The sequence below is a fragment of the Anoplopoma fimbria genome, chromosome 21 (assembly GCF_027596085.1).
Source record: "Anoplopoma fimbria isolate UVic2021 breed Golden Eagle Sablefish chromosome 21, Afim_UVic_2022, whole genome shotgun sequence".
NCBI classification, from domain to species: Eukaryota; Metazoa; Chordata; class Actinopteri; order Perciformes; family Anoplopomatidae; genus Anoplopoma; species Anoplopoma fimbria.
Window position 1 is genome coordinate 21,428,850 of NC_072469.1, and position 12,873 is coordinate 21,441,722.

At 41.6% G+C, this 12,873-nt stretch overlaps 1 protein-coding gene across 1 annotated transcript in view; it reads right to left on the reverse strand.

The window, feature by feature from the left end:
- Positions 1 to 12,873, reverse strand: part of prex2 (phosphatidylinositol-3,4,5-trisphosphate-dependent Rac exchange factor 2) — an 85,041-nt gene that overhangs the window by 44,324 nt on the left and 27,844 nt on the right. The window contains exons 11-19 of the mRNA XM_054622545.1: positions 8,575 to 8,675; positions 7,473 to 7,576; positions 7,336 to 7,385; positions 4,361 to 4,436; positions 3,431 to 3,503; positions 1,882 to 2,024; positions 1,443 to 1,535; positions 464 to 612; positions 262 to 347 (exon numbers count right to left, since the gene is read on the reverse strand). Of these exons, the coding sequence (XP_054478520.1) occupies positions 262 to 347; positions 464 to 612; positions 1,443 to 1,535; positions 1,882 to 2,024; positions 3,431 to 3,503; positions 4,361 to 4,436; positions 7,336 to 7,385; positions 7,473 to 7,576; positions 8,575 to 8,675 (875 nt within the window). The remainder of the gene's footprint in view (positions 1 to 261; positions 348 to 463; positions 613 to 1,442; positions 1,536 to 1,881; positions 2,025 to 3,430; positions 3,504 to 4,360; positions 4,437 to 7,335; positions 7,386 to 7,472; positions 7,577 to 8,574; positions 8,676 to 12,873) is intronic.

The window sequence follows — 12,873 nt, forward strand, 5'->3', positions numbered from 1 at the left end:
AAGCACGAAGAAAAAATGTGAATAGGTACGTGGAAAGTATTTTTTAATGTGAAAAGTGACTGATAACCAGCTAATTCACCATTTTGGCAGCACCATTAAGCAAGCAGCTGAGCCACACGGAGAGCATGACTGAGGAAAATTGGCCCCTTGTGGCCAAGGCATGCACACCCACAAATACTGTTGTGGCATCTGCTCACCAGCTGTGCCACAATAACATGATGAATCAAGACAGCTCAAGTGGGAGAGGCGGCGATCTCTTACCTCTCCCGACGGCATGGACCACAGAAGGACCGAAGCCACGGATCTGGAAACCCAGCCCATCAGCAGAGTCTGGGATCTTTACCGTCCTGGTGATAAGAGGAGGGAAAATAGACTGATACGAGATGACTTGACAATATTTATTTGTTCCTACCTAAACACGTATGCACACATTAATGCATGTGCATATAGAGAACTGACTTACTCTCTTGGCTTGGTGCTAACCAGCACCCTGAGGGGTCCCTTGCTGTTAAAGCACTGTCTAAGGAGAGCTTCCACTTCAGGGAAAGGCCTGAGGAACACCAGGTCTCCATTTATGGCAAACAACTTCTTACCCACCTCCAGGCCAGCCATCTTAGAAAATAAAAAAGAAGAGATGATTGTCAGGCATCACTTTTTATTGTTATTTCATTTCGAGCTTCAAGTTAACTTTTTGGGTATAAGAACAGCAATATTCCCAAAGGATTTCTATATATCACAAAGAAAAAGCTAACACACTCCCAGTCATAGGAGATATAGCTTTTATCTATGAGTGAACAGCTGGATCCTGTTGTGGATTTCATTGTCCCAGACTGAATATTTAAAAAGGAACTGTCTATATGATCCAGACCATACAGACTCCTTCTGTGCTACTTCAGGGCTGCAGGGAATTATGGGTGGTGGGCTCAGATTGATCACATTTGCCTTTAAACTCCTCGGTCCCATATTCATCTAGCAGATCAAAGCAAAACACAAAAGGAGACCTCAAAAATATGGTGCCGTTTAATGTGCTCTATTTCTAGACCATAATGTTAGCATCCGTGTCTATCACCATAAAGCAGGTTAGAGGTTTAGATTTTTATGACAGATGGTCTAACCACATTTTAACAACAAAAGGCTTCTGCTGATGCTCATGTGCTATAAAGGCATAACAGCTTTGCAGAATAACTTTGAGGAAACAAAATCAAACGCAGCAGAATGATGTTAAAATACAAAGGGGTTGCACTGAACCACAGTCTGAACAACATAAAGCCAAAAACACCCTTAGATGTCGGGCCCTACTTTGTTACAACAGAGATTACATGGATTTGTACAATAGAAAATCCACCCAGTAAGGACCCTGTTTCAGAAGCATTAATAACGACAACATTTTGGAAATCAATTCATTCAATATGTACGTATGTGCTGTGTGTGTGCATTATCACCTCAGCTGGTGAGCCTTTCTCTACAAATTTGATGATGGGGACTCTGTTTCTCTCTTCCAGCGTAAAGCCGTAGCCTCCATCACTGGGCCTTATCTGGAAAAAAACAACACGTCTCCCATCAGAAAAATCCCAAACCAGCAGACCAAGGAATTTTCACAGAGCACAAACACACAGACCAGAAGCAGATGCTGCTACGGACAGATAGCAGCCATGGTGGTATTTGCTCACTCCTTGAGAAAAGAATGCTTACTGAGGTATAAAATGGACTTTTGCAGTGTGATCACTTTTCCTTCTCACAGCTGTGTGCTTCCTTATGATTTACCGTGCCTTTGGTTTGTTCTGAGTGGTGGGTACGTTATAGCAGAGTCAAAGTATTTTATGCAGGATGGGAGCTAATCAATCAATAAGCCACCAAGGAGTACAGTAAGCGAGCGCTCACCAGGAGAGACTTGGAGATGACGTTCTCAACTATCTTCAGGTCGTGCTTCATAGGTTTGTGTTTGGTGTTGGAACCCTCCATCTCCTCATCAGCGAAGAAACGAAACAACAAGGGCTCGTCCTTGAATTCACTCTTTTCCAACACTGGGGGAGGTAACAACAAAGTCATCACTGATTAAATGTCAGAAAAAGAAACAACTGACATTAAACTTGCTGAATAGTCATATTTCTGGCAACCAGTGTGTTTGAAAGTTTTTGCTTCAACTATAGATCATGTGTGAATCACATGTTTGCTGTCAATTGTCAAAAGTAAACTACCTTTATGTATTTATAAAGTTTTCAATTATTGTTGTTTTTTTTTTCAACTTTTCAAGGTAGGTATTGGTTTCCATTTAAACCGTTTAAAAATCAATGAACAATGTGGAGAACTTGTTGTGTAATCTATCAAAGCGAACATAAACTCTGCAGTTATTTTTCTCTGATCTTTCTCAGGGTAGAGGTTGCATTTTCTGAGAGTTTAGATTTGAACTGTATTCAACCTCAAAAGTATTATGTAACTTTGACATGACTTTGACAAGGATTATGAAACCAAATTGTAGGGATTTGAATGGAAACCAATGGCCATGTGGAAGGGTAGACAACCCTTTTAATTCCATAATCCCAAAAGATTGTTTGAAAATTGGATAGTCATGTCATAGTGTACTTGATTTGTGAAAAAAGCCTTCACAGAAACTTGGTAAAGGCATTATGAAAAATAACCTTGAAGGAAAAAACAGAGATTCCGTCTAACATTCCCCCTCTACATTCCACTCAAGATCAGATACAGTTTTAATAACTAAACTGTCAGGCCAAATAACTTACTGACACGAAAAGTGAGATTATCCTGAAAGCTGTGGAAGTGAAAAGAAGTTTGATGGCTGGGACTGTTATGTTCCATAGATGTGATGGTAATTTGTCGAGTGAGCTTTGAACTGTGGCTAGTTTGGAGCATTTACATCATGGAGGTACAAGGAGACATGCTGTGACTCATACTGTAGTGTGTATGATGTGGACTTTGGCACGAGGGAGGAGCAGAGTTAAAAAGAAGTCTGACTCATATAAACAAACTGTAACCATGGCAACTGACCATTTTGCTCTTAAACTGACAAAAATCTATGTGTTCTCTGCCAAGTTCTTACAGCTAATGCAAGACCTGCATGTACCCTGCAATTGGTTACTTAAGTTCAGATGCACACAAGTATGCATGCAGTTAACGATAGCATGCGTGGATACAGCCATAGCCCTAACCACACACACAAATTAATTCACTGGATTGGAAATATGTTCTATTCCTGTAGCGTGTCAAAGGGATTATAAGTAGAAATGGAAAGAGAACAAGTGTGGTTGTGTTCTAAAACAGGATGCTAAATGCCAGACGCCCTCTGTGCGGTTTCTCCAAAGCATTCAACTCTCATTTAGTCAATGAAGGAGAGGATTCCACTGTTTGTGAACAGCAGGATCAAGAACTTTTTTGGGGTTTGTTGAAATCCTCTGCCGTGAAAGAGCCGTACCGTGATGCATGAAGCCATTGTCGCACAGCTCCACCCCCAAGATCAACGCTTCCTCCCTGGTTCTGCAGTCCCCCTGCACCAGAAGACACGGGGAAAGAGAAAGAGTGGGTGCAGCGGAGAAATGTTGAAGCATTAAGGGTGGAAAGAGGGAATAAAGAGAAAGAGACAGAACAAAGGACATTGTATGTTTAGAGAGCAGTCAAAATGTCACACATCCACCCCCTCCCCTTTGTTCCTGCATCCAAAATCCCAGAGGCCAGCAGAGCTACTCCACGCTCCATCTTGAACACAGCCAACATCATGTCTAGACAGCAAAGTGTGACAGCTCTTGAAGTCCCACTGAAGGAGTCGGATCTATTCCACTGGCCTGGGTCAAACACATTCATATGGGCTACCACACACACATAGTAATATAGTACTTATATGCACACACGAACATGTGATGTCTGCCACTGATTGTGTGGTGGTGGCCATACACATTTCATTTTCTTTGTTGTCATCCTGGACAACACTATCAATCTGTCAACCTCAAAGCTTCCTGTCAAAGTCAGTAAAGCTTAGATGTCGAATTAATTCTGCTTTTCTTTCTTCGTTTCCTTTTGGCTCCGCCGAGAGCCTCAAGTCTGATGGCAAGAAACGCTTTGTTGTCTCAGTTTCTTTCCTCTGTTGCACATTTGAGGTGGCCCGCAAAACTACAAACACATCACTCGAACTGACATGTTTGAAGTTCTGCATTATTTCAGGAAAAACTTCTGACACATGTTAAACATATCTTATTATTTATCCTTTTGATTCACAATTTTGCTTGGAATCATTTATTTGGACAGACACTTGTTTGACTGTGACCTATGTGATCATATTTCTACTGAAAATTGCTGTAAGATACTATTACTCCTCTTTTATATTGTATAAAGCTAATTTAAGGTTTACCTGTGCAATAAGCCAGTCTATGAGCTTGTTGGCCATCACCACTGATTTGTAGGTCCGCAAATGGTAGTCCTTATCCCTGAATGGTAAAAAAAAGCAGAAAACTTCATGAGAATGATTAGGAAAACACTTTTCAACTCTGTGGTTCACTTTAACCGTAATAAATCCAGATGGTGAGCATGTGAAGTAGTACTTTCTTGGTCTATTTAAACACAAATAGTAATGGAGCCTAAAAGAAGGCTAATAATTCCTACTGTCAGACAGGCGTGGTCACTTTTTCTAAGCACTGGCAGTTGCGTTATAAATCTGTGCGAGTTTTCTGACAGTTGGTGACAGCAAAACAGCATTCCTCCAAGCATGGCTGGTAACGGCCCCCGGTGTGATTGGCCCTGGGGGGCCCCATGTCAGTCCGTTGTTGATGTTCCCAGCGTTACCCACACTGCCACACGGTTCCCGAGAATGCCATCTGAAATGGAGCTGTGACTTTTCCCATGAACACAGGGGGCATTCCCCCGGGGGACACGCAGGGGCCAAGCCACAGACCGGGAAAGTCCAGAACCACCGTGACTTACACCACCTCACCACTTACACCACATGCAAACACTCACTCAGACACACATACGGATGCCTGTCTTGCACACACGCAGTTCAGACGAGTCAAATATGACATGTGGGCCAAACTAAAGTCCAATCTCAGCTGTCTGGAGGCCAAAACGCTGCCCTGTTTCCTCCACAATGGAACATTCTGTTGCATAACTGTATTTGACATCCTGAGTTGGTCTCAGATGATGACGGTAGTGTTGGTATTAGCCGGTGAGGCACGTTGCCCTGCTGTCCCATGCACAAACCAGTTGGACCAGAAGAGAGAAACCCTGTTGTGCCCCTGAATGGGGTACTGGAGAAAGGGAGATTGGAGCTAGAGCGGCTGGTGCACAGTGAGGCTGTCAGAGTGAAAAATGGGGGTAAGCAGCGGTCCATTGGGCAGCCATATGTCCGGCATGAGGAAACAGTAGTTTGAGGAGTAACAGAGGGAAAAGTCGGAGAGCTGGTTTTTAACTTGCTGTCCAAAGAGGAAAGTTTGCCTTGACATTTTGTTAGCAGTAAATGGATGATGAAGGCAAACGTTGCATTTTCAAAGCATTCTTTGGAATAAATTATGCAGAGGATGCTGAAAGTTCAAGATTTAATCAACTGTTTCTGTCCTGATGGATTACGCAAGCACAGTGCAGCATATATTTAGTTATTCTTGAAAATCCTACACCTCCATCCATAATATTGAGTTTCTGGAGGACTCATCAGTATTATGAAGAAAACTTGTCGATATTTATCAGACGTTGAACTGAAATGTCATTCTTTTTCCATTCTGTGTGAAGATAATGTATGATTGACCTTTTCTGCATTGTGTGGGTTTGCAGCCTCTATCTGTGCATTTTGAAAAATTATTCTCAGTGCATTAATAAACGTATAACTGCATAGCTTCCCTGGAGCTTTCTTGTGAGGAAAGCTCTGTGTTGGGGGGGCTGTGTGGGGGTTGCTTGGTGTACGTTCCTCCCCCCTTCATTTCATCTATCTCGCTCTTCCAGGAAATTATAGCTAATTAGGCAGGGGCTGGTTGCTCCAATTAAACTCTGGCATTCCCAGGCCCAGTGATGCATTGTGCTGCTCTCAGTGAGAACACGCTGCACAGATATGCTGGCTTACAACACACACACACAACTTTAGAGCACCAGGAAGAGTTTTTACGTCAAGAGATTTGGCCTCGACACAAACGCCAGTGGGCTGAATGCTGACACACACACACACACACACACACACACACACACACACACACACACACACACACACACACACACACACACACACACACACACACACACACACACACACACAAAATCACCCTTTAGGCCTTTTAGTAGCTGGATCAAACCAAAATACGGAGAAGATACTATGCAGGAATACATGCAGGATCAGCGTGCCCCTTTCTGCTATGGCACAATTTTATTGGCGTGAAATTAAAACTTTACTTTAAGCCAATTGAAAACTAGCATAAACAGGCAACCTTGATGCGGTACTTTGTGGCAAAACACATTAGCAGCCTGCTCCTCAAACACTTTTCAAATGGAGTTAAAAAAAACACAGAAAACCAAAGCATGCCAGCAAATCACTCCTATAAAATAAGATTGCTCCACTTCGAACCTTGTTGGACAAAGGGATGTTTCATCACGTGTGCCAGAATTGCTCAAAAACACCTGTTTCACATTTGGTTTTAAGTGACTATTTTATGGCCATGCTGGATTTGTCTGCTTTCGCATGTTTACACTAATTATCCACTATAAGATGACTTACTGGGTGCTTACTTTTATCATTCCAAGTGTATATCTGAATAACGTATAATGGCACTCATTCAGATTTCAGAACTGAAACTTTGAAAACAACAGTTTTGAACTTCAGATATCCAAATGGCTTTTTTTTGATCATGTTGTACGTTGAGGAATTGGAATCAATGTTTGCCTCCTGCAGCATGACTTTGTGTCGGGCCTTTGAGAGCACAAGATCAATAAACTGTCGGTCACACTCTGTGTGCAACACTGCGTATTGTAACTGTGGCAATTTAACATGCTTTATAACAGAAATGTTGCTATTTGTATCTCTGGTCTAAAAAAATAAAAAAATAAAGTTTGCTTAGTTTTTATGGCAATGTATTTGTCATGCAGGGTCAGTAGCTGTTGACTTTTCACCCAAAGCACTTTAATTTAAGGCTTGACAAAGAACAATGCCGTTAAAGACCATGTGATTGGGTTGAAGGCTCCAAAAAAAGTAGGGGGGCTTTGAGTGCAAATTATATTGTGAAACTACTATTTAGATGATCATGAAAGAACTATCCTGCTGATAAGGACCATCTGATAGGTTGAAAGTTCCAGTAAAGGCTAGTAAGAGATCTAGTAAGTGGTGAGATGGAATTGCTTACTACTGCCTACCTGATGACAGGAGTGAAGAGGCTGTGAAGACGGCAGAAGAGCCGAACACCCTAAAAAAAACAAGCAAGACGCTTTTGATTAGGTTAATGACAAGGCTTGTCAAATGTGATTTTTATTAAATAAAGCTCCACTCTTACCTTAGATATGACATCATGCATGTCACTTCTGGGGTGGTAGGTTCCATCGTCGTAGCGAAAGCGGTACAGTACAGGCTCAGGTTTGAACTGGTGTTTGTCCGTGACTAAAAATGCAATTCAAAACATAAGGAGGTTGTTGAAAGGAGAAGTGCCATGATGAAAAATAGTCTCATACCCTTAGGGGTTGATATTCATATTGCTTTAAATTTGAAAGTATAAGAGGTTTAAAAACATATTCAAGCCAAGCAGGGCTGCATGGTGAAACAAGCTTTCCAGACAGGAGGAAGACTCAAACCTCATCCGGAGTGGTCACAGATAACACAGCTGCTCAGAGCTCTCTGCTGCTCTTGCTTTAGGGGACTTTGTCGAAGGCCCTCGAAAACAGTAATAACAGTTGACTCTGTATTCTTGGCTGCAGCCACGGCAGTTCCATTAAAGGTTTTTATGAAAAGATATTCTCTCATTTTTCACATGGGCATTTCTTACGGCCCTGTGAGCGAGCTCAGCGGGGCTCGGAGTTGTTCCTCTCTGTCAGGAACAGCTCTAAAGCCCACTCTCATTTCTCTGTGAGGAAGCAATAAAGCACCCCCGAGTGATTTAAGATACAAATTGGCTCGGGGCCCTACTCTTTTGAGGAAGAAAAAAACCATGCAGAGCAGTACGCGCCATTTAGTGTGAATGCAAAGCATTAGCCAGCTTAAGCCTCATGCGTCAAATACACTTGTTACCCAAAGCCACAGAACAGCCACTGAGCAAATATTTCACAAACATTACGGCAGGAGGAGATTAACATTTATAATCCCTTACCTAAACATTGTGTCAAGGGAGTGGAATACCTGCTAAAACATACGCAAATAAAACGGCTGCAACTGCATTTTAGGCTCAAGCCAGGGAGTTAGAATATTGTGAAAGTGCTTGCTGAATGAGGTCCATTCACTGGAGGTGGCTTTAGGTTAGGTCAGGCAATGACAGACATTTACATGCACTACACTGTGTTGCACAAAGTAACTTAGACTGCGGTAGATTTGGTTATAGATCTGGAAAATGATGATAAAGCAGGTCTTAGTGTGAGAAAATAGAGGAGATAATTGAGAGAACTAACCATGGTGGATGATTCCATTCTCCAGCAGAGCTTGACCCAGGTGAACCCCTTCCTCTGGGTTGCCGGTCTCACCAATTTCCATCAGCCAAGAAACAAACTCACTGAGGAAACACAAAAGGCAACACGGACATAATAGCACACATACTCACTTGGGGATAACACAACAAATGTACACAAAATACCCAAGATATCCCATCACTTTATAAAAGAGAGTGTGTGATCATTGGTAAGAGCTTTGAATTTACCCTCAATAATCTGTAAATTGGAAAAAGTGGTGGCCTTTGCTGAGACTATGACAACAAACACCATCTTGTCGAAGAGGGATGATTTATTTATTGCTGGGGGCCACATCTGTCCAGCAGACTTTATTTAGACTGTGTTTTGTCAGGTTCAACCTAATGTATTTTAGACATAGGATTTAACACCAAAAAATACAAACAATTTAATTAAATCTCGAAAAAGTTCATGAAGGAAAATGAATGATAAGTCTGCTCTGCATCATTTAACACTGGGAAGAGGAAACAAACCAAGTGCCAGAACAACAAACATTGTATCTGGGCCCAAATGAGCTAAACGGCATAATTCTCCATGATTTAGTGACTCAAGAGTGAGAGAGGAAGAAGAGAAAATAAAAAAAGATCAGGAGGGTTGAGGACAGGCAGAGTGGCAGTACTCTATCCGATTACATCCTCAATGTCCTGTCTCCCGATAAAAGACAAACAAACACGGCCAGCAGCACCACTGGAATTCTATGGAATTCACTTGCAGGCCATGACGGCAGTGGTCGTTTGTCAGCGTCGAGCCAATTGGGGCAATTACAAATGTTTTCAGAGAAACAACTGACCAAACACCCTACCTCAGTCACTCTTTTACCACTCATCCTTGGCGTCTTTTCTCTACGCAACACACCACAGGGGAAAAACACAAGTCTATAACAACGTCAATTTGTCAACCTCTGTACCTCAACCATGGAAGGAAAAACACCATGAAAGTTTGGACTGTGAAGTTCTCATGGCCTCAAGCAGATTAGGGTCACATATGCAATAAACAGTTTCGCGCAATTAAAAGTCTACATGTGTAATGGGGTAAAATTGACCAAATCAAAACATCCCAATATTTAAGGCATATTTATGCACAAATCGATCACTTGAGAGTTTAAATAATGGTGGTTGGTAATACATGTTTCACTTACTCTAATTCAACCTTTAAAGGGCCTCAAAGCCAAGTGTTTTGTCAATAGACTTCTTGCTATTAGCGATGGATTACTTCATGAATGCTAAAGTGAGAAATGTTTTGGTTAGTTAGAGTTAGATGGGAAGTTCAATACCACTAACAACTGTCTGCTAAAGATGAAACTACTGCCAGATGACATTTAGCTTAGCTTAGCTTAGCTTAGCATAACAGCTAGCCGGGAAGTTCAATACCACTAACAACTGTCTGCTAAAGATGAAACTACTGCCAGATGACATTTAGCTTAGCTTAGCTTAGCATAACAGCTAGCCTGGTTCCATTGGTGACAGGTAACAAAATAAGCTTAGTAGTTTCTCTAAAGTTTATAAATCAACATATTACATCCCATATACAAGAGTATTACTTGACTTGCCAGTCACTGCAAAACTGCAACTTTTTAAGTATTTGTACAGACTAAAGGAACAAGATATAATGTGTAAATTAGTGAAGTTTGGGGGTGCCAGTAGGTGGATTTTATTACCCTCCATTACCCTCCATGCTAGCCGTTGACTCCTCTTTCCAGTCTTCATGCTAAGCTAAGCTAGTCGGCTGCTGGTAGTTTCATATTTAGCAGGTTCATTCTATGCAAGAAAGTAAATAAGAATATTTTCCAAAATGTCAAACTATTGCTTAAAGTTTCTCTACGCACTACATAAAGATAATCAAATCCCAGACAGTATCTACTTTTGTATAAATCGGTTCAGTATATTAACTGATGTATGAATATATCTCCCGGGTTTATGTACGAAATGCTCTCTACATCCACATGAAGCAAAAGCAGCAGTAATTCAGCTAAATTTAATATTCGTGTGAGCAGATAGAGCTAAAGGTGTATGCCAAGTAATGTCAAAAAGAAAGAGCAGAGGCTGACAAAGACAAAGAGCATTTCTTGTGAGGTATCTAACCTTTTCATTGAGCTCTTAAAGGGCTTTTCATCTAAATCTATCACAGAAAACAGACACTATTGTCTGTCATGTGCAGAAAAGACCCACTTTGAGTCTCTTTTGTTTTTCTCTCCAGGTTTAAAACTGGATGATAGAACTGCAAGCTAGGTGGCTGTCACACACATTTTCTTTGATGAATTACACTGTCACAGGACCCAAACCACAAATGCAATTGTAGCACTTAAAGGGGAGGAGCTAGAGACCCAAAAATAGCCTTCGGCTTCAAAAAAACAAAAATCAAAAAGAGAAAGAGGAGGCGGGGAAAGAGAATAAAGGCGAAACATTTTCAGAATGGAGGGAGTGGGCTGAGCTGAAGCCATAGGCAATGTGGCTTTCATCAGAGACATACCATGCTGGTTCCAATTCACCAATTACGCCCACATGTAATCATCTCAAACAGGGGAAGTACAGAGGGGCTAGAGATATATTTTCACCCAAAAGTGGTCATCCAGGTGTTGGCCAAGTTGTATATAGAGGGATAGGTTTCCAAAAGGAGCTTCCCTGAGCTGCTTTCTCACCATATGATCTCTCCAGACTCAACGAGGTGCCCATTTATGACCAACGTTTGATCCTTTTAATCTTTTTAGCTGACAGATCCATTCCTCCTCTGGACCGCAAGGGATCTGGTGTTGTCTGCGTGGACCAAAGGAGAAAGTAATTCCTCATTCTAAACCACCATGCGATGTAACATGGCCACAACTATGCCCAATTGGACTTTTTGGTTGTTGTTTTTTTTCTCTTTCCATGCTTTTAAAAATAACAGGGATTTTGAACTGTTTAAGCTCGGGCGATTTTCAGTGTGATTATTACTAGTCAAAACATCTCTGTAAAAATAAAAAATAAAAAGGAAAACATGGCTCATTCTGAAAAGTAGTTCAGCGTTTACAAGGCAAATTTGTTATGGGATTTCAAGAGTCAAGATACGCACACAGTCTATACAACATCCAAGCCACTCTCGTGAAAATATTTACTATTATTCCCAACCCTTTTTAATTGCATAGTGTCGTCACTCTATAAAAAAGCTGTTTTTATTTTCCATCATGGAGAGCTCTTCTGCTGCAGCCAGATGGTTTTAGATTGTATTATCCTGATCCAGATTTGTCACCTTTTGAGTCTCCCAAAGTGTGCTTTCCACAAAGGCCTGCAATGTGGCAGGAATGGACTGAGGTTTGGATTGAGGTTACAGGTTTGTGCGTTTATCCAGTTCAGAAAGGAAAGAGGTGTGACATCCCATCAAGATTGCCTGTAAAAAGCTTTCAGGCTCAATGAAGGAAACACCATATCCCAGCAGTAGTTTGATGATCACATGGTTCTGGTTATGACGAACATCAATGATGGGAGTTACAGTCCTTGCCCCCTACATATTGAACTCAATTTAAAGAGTGTTTTTGGATTAAACCCAGGGCAAACTCAGTTCGAACCAACTTTGGTTCTGATTAACTCCAAGAGAACCTGGCAAGTCGATATGACAGCAAGACATCTACATCTTACATGATGAAAGCAACATACTGAAATGGAGGCATCAACTCATGCATGCTTAAAATAGCTCAAGGACGGGATTTGGAGCAAAGCAGCCATTACAGTAAATATATTCACCTATCAGCAAGCGGAGGATAGATGGGCATGTTTAGACTCACAAAAAGTAAACATGGAAGGAAAGTGCACTGGCATAGTGAAGCTGTGGAAACTCCTCAAGGACAAGAGGAAACGCTGAACATGTTACAAAGACACACACACACACACACACACACACACACACACACACACACACACACACACACACACACAGCTGCCCTATGGTATAATCGGCCGTCTATTGTAGTTACCTCATGGATTCCACAGCAGTAAGCTGATTGTAATCTAACATGGGCCATGGAGAAAGCGGGCAGTCAGCTGAGCGGCACAGGGATATCTCCCTGTGATTTACGACTGGCATTCAATAGCCGATCCGTCCCCAGACACCACACCAATAATCCTTAAATAAGATTCATGGGCTAAATCTGGCTGGGTTTGATTTTCCCATGACCGAGACTGCAGTCATACATAACACGGAGCCACCTGAACAAAAAGCAGCAACGCTTTGTTCTTCCCAAAGGTTGTCTTTAGAATTTCTTGCCCATTTAAG